Raw genomic sequence first — 14001 nt, 5'->3', positions numbered from 1 at the left:
TGGGCTGCCGTCTGTGGGGCAGCAGCAGCACACAGCTCAAAGTGACAGGCCTAGGGATTTGAACTCATGGATTCTGGTATTGAGCCACATTCTTAATTCCTGTGGGAGTTCTGGGCTGTGTTCAGCTTTTTTAGGTGGATGTGAAACACAGGATGAAGCAGGCATTCAGCTTCCAAATCATATCTCATTCTAACCTGCCATATATTTTCTGGGGGAGGAAAGAAATGAGCACAGGGTTGGAAGAAAATGGTGGTAGTTTAGCTGCTAAGTCATGTCCAACTCTTGCGACCTATGGACTGTAACCTGCCAGGCTCCTATGTTCATGGGATTCTCCAGGCAGGAATACTGGAGTGGGTTGCCATTTCCTTCTCCAGGGGATCTTGCCGACCAAGGCCTTGAACCCACGTCTCCTGCATTGCAGGCAGATTCTTTTACCAACTGAGCTATGAGGGAAGCCACATGGAAGAAAATGGCTGCCCTTTAAAATTCGATAAAGTTGAGTTTCAGTTCTGGTAATACTGGAGTAACATATCAGACTAACCCCCTGCTAATTACAGTGATAACCCTGGACAGAATATTAAAAAAAACCCAACCACTTATTTGAAGACATTGGAGAAAAAAGCAAGCAAAAATCAGAGGGAATAGGATGCTTGAAAGAAGAAAGTCCCTTTTGTCTGACTTGTTCCATGAGGGCACTTCTACTCACTGTGGCCCAAGGAAAATGGAGCTTCTGCAGAAGAGTTTATTGGGCTGAGGTATCAAAGGTCAGAATTTGAGCACTGGAAAAAAATCAGTTTATGTTTGCAAAACTGAATTTGAGGTACTTAAAGCTATTAAATAACGTGAAAGAAATAACTTCGTAAATGTTGTGGCTCAGAAGGTCCCCAGTTGTGTGTGGATGTGTGTTTTGTTTTGTTGTTGGGCTTTTTTCCTCAAACTGAACTGGTTTTGAACCCCAGTTGTTTTGCCAACATCTCAAACATTACATATATGTGTAATAAAATGTTACTTAAAGATTGTATGAAGCAAAATTGATGCCGAGAGAACTCTAACCTCAGTATCTGTGAGATAGTAATGACTTTATAGCAGTCTTTATTCTTTTGTATTCTTGACTGGAGAATTCTGTGGACAGAGGAGCCCTGATGGGCTGCAGTCCATGGGATTGCAGAGTCGGACACAACTGAACGGCTAACACCTTTTTTCCCACTCTTCTAAGTGTCTAGGGGTGCCTTTGTCCCATTCTCATCAATTTTACGGCAGTAATTTGTGGAAAAGAGGATGCCTTCTTAGGGTATTGTTTTAAGGAAACTTGGGAAAGAAAGTAAAGGAGGTGGCCCTCATAGTTAGGGGAATCTCCCCCAGATGAATTTTGTCACCTCTGGGATACCACTCCCCTGTTGAACAGCATTATTTTATAATCTTAGGTGAAGAGAAGTTAAGAAATTAGAGAGACTGATGTAGGAGAGGAGAAGGCAATGGCAACCCACTCCAGTACTTTGCCTGGGAAATCCCATGGACGTAAGAGCCTGGTTGGCTACAGTCCATGGGGTCGCAAAGAGTCCAACAGGACTGAGCGACTTCACTTTCAGTTTTCACTTTCATGCACTGGAGAAGGAAATGGCAGCCCACTCCAGTATTATTGCCTGGAGAACCCCAGGGACGGGAGCCTGGTGGGCTGCCGTCTATGGGGTCGCACAGAGTCGGACATGACTGACATGACTTAGCAGCAGCAGCAGCATGTAGGAGATTTAGGGCTATCTTATTCTCCCATGAAATAAGATAGATTGAGGGTTTGGTAGTTCTTTTTAAATCATAATGTCTTTTATTATTATAAAAATAACATTCATTCATATAGCAAATAGAGAAAAATGTAAGAGGGGAAAGTTTATATCACGAGTAAGCTATTATTATTCCAATTTATATCATGAGTTAGCCACTGTTATTCATTCTTCCAATTTACTGCCTTTCAGGATTCTTATTCCCTGTAACCAATTGATTTTTTTTTTTAATTTTACGTTATCAAGAAATTATGTATCTTGTTCATAATTTTTACTCGTTGTGATCTTACATTTTCCCATGACCTTAAAATGTTTTGGTAAGTGTATTTTTAAATAGCTGCACAGTGTTTTAGCAAATGGACCCTAATTTACTTACCGCAAATGGCTTCAATATCCAACACTTTCATGAGTGTTGTAGGAGAAACTCCCGTTCACCAACCAGAATGACTTCTTCGCAATTTGAAACCAAGCTCACATCTCCCTCCAGACCTGTCCTTGACTTCCTAAAGCTTTTGTTTGTTTGTTTTGTTTTTATTAGCTGAATTAATGTCTTCGACTGTTTCCTGCTGTCTTTTAATTGTACTACCATCCTTCTTACCACCCAGACCTCCTGGCTCTCCTTGGATCCAGTCCTTAGATACTGTTCACTATTATCTTGTGTCTTAACATTCTTTTTCCTTACTGCCTGGCTAGATACTCTAATTACTTAATTACTGAACTATCAGTTCAGTTTAGTCACTCAGTCATGTCCGACTCTTTGTGACTCCATGAGCTGCAGCACGCCAGGCCTCCCTGTCCAACACCCAACTCCCAGAGCCCACCCAAAGTCATGTCCATTGAGTCAGTGATGCCATCCAACCATCCCATCCTCTGTCGTCCCCTTCTCCTCCTGCCCTCAATCTTTCCCAGCATCAGGGTTTTCAAATGAGTCAGCTCTTTGCATCAGGTGGCCAAAGTATTGGAGTTTCAGCTTCAACATCAGACCTGTGAACATCAGACCAATGAACACCCAGGACTGATCTCCTTTAGGATGAACTGGTTGGACCTCCTTGCAATCCAAGGGACTCTCAAGACTCTCCTCCAACACCACAGTTCAAAAGCATCAATTCTTCGGCGCTCAGCTTTCTTTATAGTCCAATTCTCACATCCATACATGACCACTGGAAAAACCATAGCCTTGACTAGACAGACCTTTGTCAGCAAAGTAATGTCTCTCCTTTTTAATATGCTGGCTAGGTTGGTCATAACTTTCCTTCCCAGGAGTAAGTGTCTTTTAAGTTCAGGGCTGCAGTCACCATCTGAAGTGATTTTGGATCCCAAAAAAATAAAGTCTCTCCTGTTTCCACTGTTTCCCCATCTGTTTGCCATGAAGTGATGGGACCAGATCCATGATCTTAGTTTTCTAAGAGCTTTAAGCCAACTTTTTCACTCTCCTCTTTCACTTTCATCTAGAGACTCTTTAGTTCTTCTTCACTTTCTGCCATAAGTGAACCATATTGAACTATAGCTACACCTAAACTTATTTCTTAGCTTCTAGTTACTCTTCTCTTCCAATTCAACCATCAGAGTCAGGAGAATCTGCTTGAAATGTATCTGTAATCATGTTACTTCCCTCTCCTAAAAATTATTAGAGAATGTAATAGTGAAAAATTACAAACAATGGAAGTGTCCACCAATAGTAGATAAATGAATTTCAGTGTATTTATATGATGGCTTACTATCCATTAGTTAACCAGAGATTATATAAATATCCATAAATCTAAGTCAGAATTTCTCAACCTTGACACTATTGACACTTTGGACCAGATGGTTCTTTGCTGTGGGGAGCTATCCTCTGCATTGTAAGATGAAGCAATGTCTCTGACCTCTACTCAGTAAATTCCCCTGGGACTGACTCCTAGCTCCCCACCAATTGTGACAACCAACAATGTTACCAAATGTTGCCAAATTGTCACCAGTTGAGAATCACTAGTCTAAATAAATAGATTTAAAAAATACAATGTTGAATGAAAAATACAAGTAAAATGTAGGTGCTATGGGTATCAACTGTAAAAATACACAAAATATTACATATTATAGATAAATATATCTTCATTCACTCAGTAAGTATTTATTATCTCCTATGTGCCAGGCCCTATTCTAGGCACTGGGAATACAAGTGAACCCTAATTCTCCCTGCCCTGTGGAGCTGCATACTAGTGTAGGAGAAAGACAATAAACCGTTATATGATGATAGATGGTAATTAGTACTTTGAAGAAAAGGCAATATTTGGGGAGAGAGATCGTAAGGGCTGCTCTTCTAGAAAGGTTGACCAGGGAGACCTTTCCAAGGAGGTTTTCTTTCAGAAGAGATCTAAGAATGTCAGGGATTGAGGCAGACAGATGATACTGAGGGAATGGTATCAAGGGAATAACATGTGAGGTAAAGAAAACAGTGTTCTCTCACTCAGTGGCCCAGAAAGGCTCTTGTGAGAGCTGTCACTTTGGGCAGCAGAGAAACAGATTGGAACTGGTAGTGTTGATCACCAAAGGGAATACTAACTTTATCTATCATATATTTTTTAAAGTACATGCTTAAAGAATTCACCTGCCATTGCAGGAGATACAGATTAGATCTCTGGGTTGGGAAGATGCCCTGGAGGAGGAGGAAGTGGCAACCCATTCCAGTATTCTTGCCTGGAAAATTCTATGAACAGAGGAGTCTAGCAAGCTGCAATCCATGGGGTCACAAAGAGTCAGACACGACTGAACACCACCACCACATATATTACTAGTTTGGTTTTTATGTTAAATTTATTAATTTAACATAATCATATATTTAGACTAGAGGTAAATATAGCAGTATTTTAATTCTGGGTGGTAAGGATATATTACCTTTTTGACTTGTCTATGTTATTTTAATCTCATAAAGCAAAAATTAAAAATAACAAAGAAGCCATCAGTGATCACTCACTCCTTACTTCATTGAGTCTAAACTTAGCCATTTCAGCCTCGTTGTACTCTTCAGTCCATCTGTTCAGCCTCAGATTTCACCCTTAAGCCAAACTGAACCCGTTTGCTCTCTCTGAACATGTTCCTCACTTCCCCACCTCTATACAAATGCTGATTTTTCCCCTTGCCTAGTTTCTCTATCCTGTCTTACCCATCAAAATTCTCTCGAATCTTTAAGGGCTAACTCAGCTTCTTCCATTAGCTCTTTTTTTTTTTTTTTTTTTAACGTCTCTGTCTCCATCCAGTGAATGTAATTACCTTCTCCTATGATTCTTTGAACCATTTGGTATTTCTGTGCGACTTTATATGTTTTTAACTTATCATAATTGTGTATATTTCTTTTCTCTGTCTTAGTAATATTTGCATATTACAGAGTAGGGATAATTCCCTGTTACCCACATGATTCAGCAAGGTATGCAAATGTTTATTAAATTAATGCAAGTCCATTATATAACTTGGTTTGTTCCATTATAAATAGTTCAGACAGAGTTCCATAAACTTATATAACAAATCACATCACCATCATAAAATAGCTCACTTGTCATATAAATAATCTCTGTGTGTATTTCCCTATCAGTTTATAGTAAGAGGAGCACAAAATAGTATCAGAAGACTTGATTTCAAGCCTTTGCTCTGTCCAACTCAGTGACCTTGCAAAAGTTAAGGAAATTCACTGGGCTCTGAGTTTCTCCTTTGTAAAACAGGATTATTACCTCCTTGTAATAGTAATTAGAGGGCTAAATAAGAAAATGTATGTGAAAGGCTATCATTTAATACATGATAGATTAATTTTTGTGTGTACTTTCTTCTGGGTTTTCATTTCCTCATAATATGGTATATATAAACTGAAAGAGTCACACTAGATCAGCAGCTTCATGATGGTGTTCCATGGAGCCTGCTGCAGAGCAGACGGGGAGGCAAGATGAGCAGGTCTCCGAGCCTCCAGCCTCCACTTCAGTCAGAGCAGTCTTTCAGGGTTCTTTTTAGTTTGACTGAGGTATAACTGACAAAACTGTAAGACACTTAAAGTGTCATTGTGGTGATTTGATATACCATACATTATGAAAAAGAGTCCCACCACCTAGTTAATTAACAGATTCATCACCTCACATATTTATATTTTGTGTGTATGTGAGAACATTTAATATTTACTATCTTAGCAAATTTCATTCACACAATAGTGTTGTCAACTATAATAACCATGTTTCACATTAGATCCTATGACTGTATTTACTTTACAGCTGAAAGTTTGAATCCTTTTTCCAGGATTTTTGTGCTTATTTCTGTCACCCCTTAGTCACTGGCAACCACTTTTATTCTCTGTTTCCATGAGGTTGACTTTCTTTTTTTTTTAGATTCCACATATAAGTGATACCATGCAGTATTTAACTTTCTCTGTCTAGCTTATCCCATTCAGCATAATGCATTCAAGTTACATCCATGTTGTTGCAAATGACAAGGTTTCTTTCTCTCTCATGGCTAAATAATATTCCATTATATTCCAGTGTGTGTGTGTGTATATATATTCCAGTATATATATATATATATATATATATCTCCAGTGTGTGTGTGTGTGTGTGTGTGTGTGTGTGTGTGTATCTGTGTGTGTATGCTAAATTGCTTCAGTCGTGTCCAGCTCTGTGTGATCCCATGGACTGTAGCCTGCCAGGCTCCTCTGTCCATGGGATTCTCTAGGCAAGAATACTGGAGTGGGTTGCTGTGCCCTCCTCCAGGGGATCTTCCTGACCCAGGGATTGAACCTGCGTCTCTTACATCTCCTGCATTGGCAGACAAGTTCTTTACCACTAGCGCCACCTGGGAAGCCCATGTATATCTCTGTCTCTGTGAATTTATCTGTCTGTCCATTCATCGATCCACACCACATCTTTATCCAGTTATCTGTTTGTAGACACTTAGGTTGTGTCCAGTCTTAGCTACTGTGAATAATACTACAGTGAACATGGAGATGCAGACATGTCTTTGAGATTTTGTTTTCATTTCCTTTGGATAAATACCCAGAAGTGGGATTGGTAGGTCATATGGTAGCTCTATTTTTAATTCTTGAGAAGCCTCCATACTGTATTCCATAGTGGTTGTACCAATTTGCATTCCCACCAACAGTGCACAGGGGTTCCCTTTTCTCCACATCCTTTCCAATGCTTGGTCTCTCTTGTCTTTTTAATGATAGACATTCTGACAGGTGTGAGACAATATCTCACAGTGATTTTTATTTGTATTTCCCTAATGATTAGTTGATGTTGAGCACCTTTTCTTGGCATTTGTGTATCTTCTTTGGAAAAATGTCTATTCATTTTCTCTGCCCATTTTTGAATAAGATAACTTGGAGTTTTTTCGCTATTAATGAGTTCTTTTATATATTTTGAATATTAACCCCATATCATATATATGGTTAGTGAATATTTTCTCCCGTTCTTTAGGTTGTCTTTTCATTTTGTTGATGGTTTCTTTTTCTGCAAAGCAGTTTCTCTTTTCTTTACTTTTTGGGGTTTTGTTGGTTTGGCTGTGCTGTGAGGCTTCTGGGACCCTCATTCTCTAATCAGGAATTGAACCAGGGGTCATGGCAGTGAAAGCACCAGGCCCTAACCACTGGACTGCCAGGGAACTCCTCAAAGCAGTTTTTCTTTGAGCTCTTTTTATATTCTGAGTTCCTGGTGAAATTTTGAGAGGAAGGATTCAGTATCCTGAACAAGTGTTTAAAAACAAATTAGATAATCGTTTCCAACTTTAAAATACTCTGTTTTTGTGGTTATTGTTCTAAGTTCTCGTTAAATACCCATGTCTTTGATTTTTTTATAGCTCTCATGCTATGAGCCCAGGTGAAGAAATCTTAACATTATTGCAGACAATACCATTTGATATAGAAGAGCTTAAGAAAGAAGAAGCTTATCTTCCCCCAGAAGATGGTAAGTGATGGGCCAGGATAGAGCGCAGAGTTAGAAAGAATTAAAACATCCCGCTGAGTCAGAGGGTACTTTACTGAGAGTATACCTGTTTCACGTGAGTGTAGTATGGCAGTGTCACACTTCTTTTTCAGATGAACGGTGGTTAGATCTCTCACCAGATCAACTGGACCAGCTGCTGCAGGAAGCTGCTGGCAAAAAAGAGCCAGAGTCCGTTTCCAAGGGGCAGGAGGAGAACTATGACTTAACTCGAGTCTCAGAGAGCATGAAAGCTTTCATATCCAAAGTCTCAACCCACAAGGGAGCAGAGCTGCCTCGGTAATTTCTGTTAAAGTATAATTATCTAAATAGTTAGAGTCTCTAGGTTGGCATCATCCAATCATTGCCAGTTCTGGGGTTTTTTTTTTTTTTAAAGTTTCGTTTTTTTTAGTAAATGATTTCCAATGCTTTGTTTTCCTCTTTTGGTACCTAGTACTATGATAACTTATTTATCTGGAGTCAAATTTCTGATAACCTGATTAGGATCCTTGAAGTAAGCCAGAGAGATCACTCAGATCTAAGGGCCACTGCCCCAGAGCTGTGCAGGGCAACTATATACTTTACTTTTTAGGCTTTTACTCAGAATATTATGGACTTCTAACATCTAGCTCTCATCAGGATCAGACATCTGATCTTGTACCCTCAAGTAGATTGGAAGCTTCAAACTCAGGAGAGGAGGATGAGCGCCGCTGGGTACCTTGAACAGGTTATCTTCTGCTCGTGGCCCAGGAACACCGGGAGTTCCGCCTTCTGGAGATAAAGTCTTTGCTTTCATTTTTTGGAGGTTAGTTCACCAGTGGTCAGGAAACTTACTGAAAGTCTCCTTTTTGGATTCTTAGCATTCCCTCTGAAGATATTGCCAGAAACTTAATTTGTCTGTGTATGCCAAGTCTATATTTGAACTATGGGGTCATGGAAAGTGTCTGGAGGAGCTGTACAGTTTTCTTAAAAGCTGCCCTGTTGAGAAGATGGTTCCATTTCTGCATTCAGATTCTACATGTAAAATAAAGATTCACACATTTAATAAAACATTTACACAAGAAGAAAAAGTCAGATGAATAGATGCACTTGAATTTCTGCCATTTGAAGGGAAAGTGAATTTAAAGAAGCCACAACATGTATTCTCTATTTTGGAGGATTATGGTCAGGACCCAAACCACATCCCCGAGAATCCACATAATATTTATTTTGGTAGATGAATTGCAGATGAACAGAGAGAGCTTATTGAGTCATACAGTGTCAAAAAGAGACACTTTATTTGAAATACAAGCATGGATGCGGGTTTATCATTCATCATGGCCAACCATGGAAAAGTGAAAAAAAATGATACTGTATTTGATCCATTTGTTGGAACAGATGGCCTTCTGATAGCTTCTGCTCATTTTGGTGCATACGTATATGGGACAGACATAGACTACAATACTGTTCATGGTTTGGGAAAGGCTAGTAGGAAAAACCAGAAATGGAGAGGACCGGATGAAAACTTTAGGGCGAATCTTCATCAGTATGGTTTAAAGAAGTACCACCTTGATGTCTTGGTTTCAGATGCATCTAAACCTTCCTGGAAGAAGGGCACATGTTTTGAAACAATCATCACTGATCCTCCATATAGTATTAGAGAATCCACAAGAAGAACAGGTTCATGAAAGGAAATACCAAAGGGAATAGAAAAATGTCCAGAAAGCCACGTTCCTGTTTCCTTGAGTTATCATCTGTGTGATATGTTCTTTGACCTGTTAAAGTTCTCAGCAGAGACCCTCGTATTAGGTGGAAGACTCATCTATTGGTTACCAGTATACACACCAGAATACACTGAGCAGATGGTACCCTGGCACCTCTGCTTGAAGCTCACCAGCAACTGCGAGCAGAAGCTTTCCAGTCACACATGAAGGTGCTCAATAACAGTGGAAAAGGTGAAGGAATTTGAGAACCGGGACCAGTATTCACATTTGCTGAGCAATCACTTTCTGCTGTACCCAGGTCATAATTCCTTCTGTGAGACTATTTCAGTGGGGTAACAAAAAGAATTACCAAGGAAGAAAAATCTAGCAGGAATGAAAAATTAAGATTTTTGACAATGGAGAAAGAATAAGGATTTGATAGAAAAGACATCTGTATGTGAATTTTTATGTATAATACAGAAAACGTACTGTTTTAAATAACTTTATATAATAAAATAAATGCTACAAAAAAGAGGAGGATAAAAGTGTTTATCAGAGGAGGAAATAATAACAAAGAACAAGAGGTGTTACATTTGGCAAGTAATAGGGAAAACAGGTAGATGGAATTGTTCCTTGCCCAGCCAAATACATCTTTATTAGTGTTGATGCTCGTTAGCCTCACAAGATTAAAATTTATTTATTTATTTTTTATAAGATTAAAAGTTATGTTCAGTATTCTCTTTAAGACAGCAGGAAAAAAAAAAAGCAGGGATAGGGAAGGTTTGATCTTTTTTATGTTTAAAGGTTTGGTTCTTAAAAAGATAGACTTTATTTAAATGAATTTGGATAAATTGCTTCTTTTGCTAATGCTAGTTTATCTTATGGGAGGTGATAGGTTGGCAGATCCCTAAATCAACATAAGTTAAAAATGTGCCTAATCAAAGTGCAGTTTTTACTTTTATTTCATCTATCTTTCCCTTTTCTATTGCCCTACAAGATCAGTAAGCATAATGGTTTTTAAAATTTAAACTACTGTTTTCCTTTCTGTGCCTCCTTTGAAAGTATATCTCTGGTAGTGTTCCTAAGAATGGCACCAATTTAGACAAAGTTTCAAAGAGTTTTGTTTGGGATAAATTGTCTTTTTTCTTTAATCTTACAGAGAACCTTCTGAGGCTCCAATCACTTTTGATGCAGATTCTTTTCTTAATTATTTTGATAAGATTTTAGGTGAGTTACAGTGATGTTTATTTTTCTTTTGCAACTGTAAGTTGTATAGAGATTGCTAGAGCTTTGAAGCATTGGATCTCATTTGTATTTTGTTTTGTGTGTGTGTGATTTTGAGTTGCTTTCAACTATTAATTGTTGCCCTACTAAGTAATTTTGCAGAAGATGCCTTGCTTAGTGCCTGGCATAGTAGTTGCTCATTAAATCTTTGTTGAGTGAATGAATGCTGTGTGTTTAGATGGGGTTTTACATGGGCTCCCGTATTATATTGTTCTTCTTTTTTCTCTTTTAAACATCCTGCACTTATATACTGGGCTTCCCTGGTATAGAAGAGAAGGATTCTTCCCTGGTGAAGAATCCGCCTGCAATGCGGGAAACTGGGTTTGATATCTGGGTTGGGAAGGTCCCTTGGAGGACATGGCCACCCACTCCAGTATTCTTGCCTGGAGAATCCCCAGGACAGCGGAGCCTGGCAGGCTACAGTCGATGGGGTCAAAAAGAGTTGACCCCATATTTTGTATACACATACACAACTGAGCGGCTAAGCACAATAACACGTAATAGTCTACTAAAAAAAAAAAGACAAATAGCCCAATTAAGAAAAAATCAACAAAGGATATAAATAGGCAGTGTCTTGAGGAAGAAATATAATCAATAAATACTTGAAAATAGTTAACTCTTTCTAGTAAACAAGTATACAATAAAAGTAAGAATTATTTTTTTGGCCCATCATACTGGGAAAAATTTTAAAGGTTGATAATAATCAGTTTCCTCAAGTGTGGGAGAAAGGAGCACTGTTCAGCTGTGGAGGTGGAGGTGTAAGTTGTCTTTTCTCAAGGCAGTTTGGTACTCCAGAATGTTCATAACCTTTGACTTTGCTATTTCACTTCCAGGAATTTACCTCATGAAAAAGCTGTGTGTGCTAAGGTGGTGATTGCAACATTGTAGAAGCAAAAACTGGATTATAGTACAATTTTACCCCCCCGCCAAAAAAATCATAGTACATTCACTTTATGAAGTACAATATAGCCTTAGTGACGAATGAGGTCCATTTCTGTGTTTTGACAGCAAAGGACCTCCAAGATATATAAATAAATAGAAAAGCAAACCATAGTTCAATATATCTATGTAAAAAATATTTTGTATACACATACAGACACACATAGAATTATGTAAATAAAAGTGTGGGTACCCACCGAACTGTTAAAAGATGCTTAACTCTAGGAGAATGAAATGTGAGACAATAACTCTATGTAACTTGAATGTTTACATCAGAATGTATTCATGTATTATGTAGTTTTTAGATTTCTTAAGTAAAAATTTTTCATCAATTGAATTCACCTAAAAAATAAAAAAGGAATCTTTCAGCTCTGCCTGTGTACTTTTCTGCAAATGTCTGCCAGCAGTATCATTTTCTGGAGGGGATTTTTCTGAAGTATTTTGCCTGTGTATATTCACCTTTTTTTGGCAGAGAATATTCTAATTCTTTTGAGATGTATAGTCACGCCAAAAAAATGTACCAAGTGACTCTTTCTGTGTTGGGGTCTATGTAGGTTCAAAGTCCCATGAGTCAGACTCTGATGATCTGGATGAGGAAGACTCTGAATGTTTAGACAGTGATGATGACTTGGATCTTGAAACACAGGAGCCTGGAGAAGAAGCATCTGTCAAAGGGACTCTGGATGATCTCAAGTCATACATGGCCCAGATGGACCAGGAACTAGCACATACCAGCATTGCCAAAAGTTTCACCACCCAGAAGCAAATGGTGTGTGTTCAACCTCGTTCCCTTTTCAATCTAGTACAAAGGACAGCTAAAACTATTTTACCTTAGTTTTTCTTTTTCATTTGTGGTAATTTTTTGTGATTTGAATTTGATCTTTTCATTTGAATAAGGTTGATTTTTTCCTAACTCTGGTTGGATGAAAGATTATTTTCTTAAACATAAGCTTAATTATACTGCTTATTTTGTGTTACGTGTGGGTAGGAAAGAAATCTAGCTTCTTTCACTTAGAGAAAATTTCAGATTCTGTTTTATTTATTTATTTTTAACTGTTCATTTTTTTGTTTATTTCTTTTAAAACTCTTAGGCAAGCTATAAATATATCTCCTTACCTCTGGTTATCTCCCTTGGGCTATTTCAAAATTGGGAAGGAACCCATTTAATTTGTAGAAACTTGTCCCAGGAAAAAGTATGCTATAATCTTTGGAACCAAATTTTAATGTGTCTGTTAAATTACATAGTTTATTATTAGACTTCATTTTCTTTCTATCAAGAAGGGAATTTCCTCTCTAATATGTAACTCAACTTTACATTGTTGCTTTTCATTGTAACTTCCATCCAACCTAGTCGCCTATTGTCTAATGACTTGCTTTTCCTTCCATGAACAAGGAACCTCTATCCCAGACTACCAATGACAATTCAGAGGAGGAAGATTCTGGCACAGGAGGATCTGTTATGACGCCAGTGGATGTAGACCTGAACCTGGTTTCAAACATATTAGAGTCCTATAGTTCCCAAGCTGGACTAGCAGGACCTGCTTCCAACCTTTTACAAAGCATGGGTGTGCAGCTGCCTGACAATGCTGATCACAGACCCACAAGTAAGCCAACGAAAGATTAGCAAGCCAACCTAGCCTCTCTTTTTTCTTCTTGAATAAATATTGAGTCTGACTATGCTCATTTTTAGTTTTGATTACTCATCTAGTAAAAATGTTTTCTTCATTTTAAGTTCATAGGTTAACTTCTCTCTGAGCCACAAATGTTGCCCTCTTTGCACAAGTCTTTTGTAATATCAACTCTGGGGTGCATACAAGGTTTTGAAATCAGCAGGAGAGAGAGAATCAAGCCCTTGAGATAAGACTTACACACTCTATGTTTGGAACATTAAGTTTATCTTTATTCAGGATTAAACATTGGGTAGAGGAAGGAAGGTGGACTGGCAAACATAAGGAATGAATGAGCTGCTTTTTATTCCAGTTACCAGGAACAACCTTGAGTCAGTCTCCCTCTGGTGTCAAATAATTGAATCTTCTACCTGTTTTTGCTATTCTTCTTCAAGGACCCATCAGGTTCTTTTTATTCTTAGCACCTTCATAATTCATTGCCACAAAAATATTCTCTAGTCAGGTAAGCCCTGTACCAAAGTTTATTTTATTTATCTGCCATTTTTTAGGACCCCAGCCCACCCTGCCCTCTTTTGCCTCTGCTCTGAGTTATCCTTGGATTTCTAAGAAGCAAAGCACTCTTTCCAGTCACTGCTGGGAAACAAAGTTCAATGTTGCAGCTCCTCCTATTAACTACTCTCATTTTTTCTTTTCCAAAACAACATGATAATCCAAAAGTAAACAGTTACTTCGTGGTAAGTTGAGAAATTCATAACCAGGA

General features: G+C 38.3%; 1 protein-coding gene and 1 pseudogene across 3 annotated transcripts in view; both read left to right on the top strand.

Moving 5' to 3' along the window:
• Positions 1 to 13296, top strand: part of ECD (ecdysoneless cell cycle regulator) — a 28002-nt gene extending 14706 nt beyond the window's left edge. For all 3 annotated transcript variants that reach the window (XM_065922559.1, XM_065922558.1, XM_065922561.1), the window contains exons 10-14: positions 7587 to 7693; positions 7825 to 8008; positions 10550 to 10617; positions 12168 to 12382; positions 13007 to 13296. In XM_065922559.1, coding sequence (XP_065778631.1) covers positions 7587 to 7693; positions 7825 to 8008; positions 10550 to 10617; positions 12168 to 12382; positions 13007 to 13237 — 805 coding nt within the window. In that variant the 3' untranslated portion in view covers positions 13238 to 13296. The remainder of the gene's footprint in view (positions 1 to 7586; positions 7694 to 7824; positions 8009 to 10549; positions 10618 to 12167; positions 12383 to 13006) is intronic.
• On the top strand, positions 8061 to 10528 carry LOC136159857 (tRNA (guanine(10)-N2)-methyltransferase homolog pseudogene; annotated as a pseudogene).
• Positions 13297 to 14001: the final 705 nt, after the last annotated feature.

The sequence above is a fragment of the Muntiacus reevesi genome, chromosome 2 (assembly GCF_963930625.1).
Source record: "Muntiacus reevesi chromosome 2, mMunRee1.1, whole genome shotgun sequence".
NCBI classification, from domain to species: domain Eukaryota; kingdom Metazoa; phylum Chordata; class Mammalia; order Artiodactyla; family Cervidae; genus Muntiacus; species Muntiacus reevesi.
The sequence above is the reverse complement of the archived record's forward strand: the minus strand, read 5'-3'. Positions and strand labels throughout refer to the sequence as shown.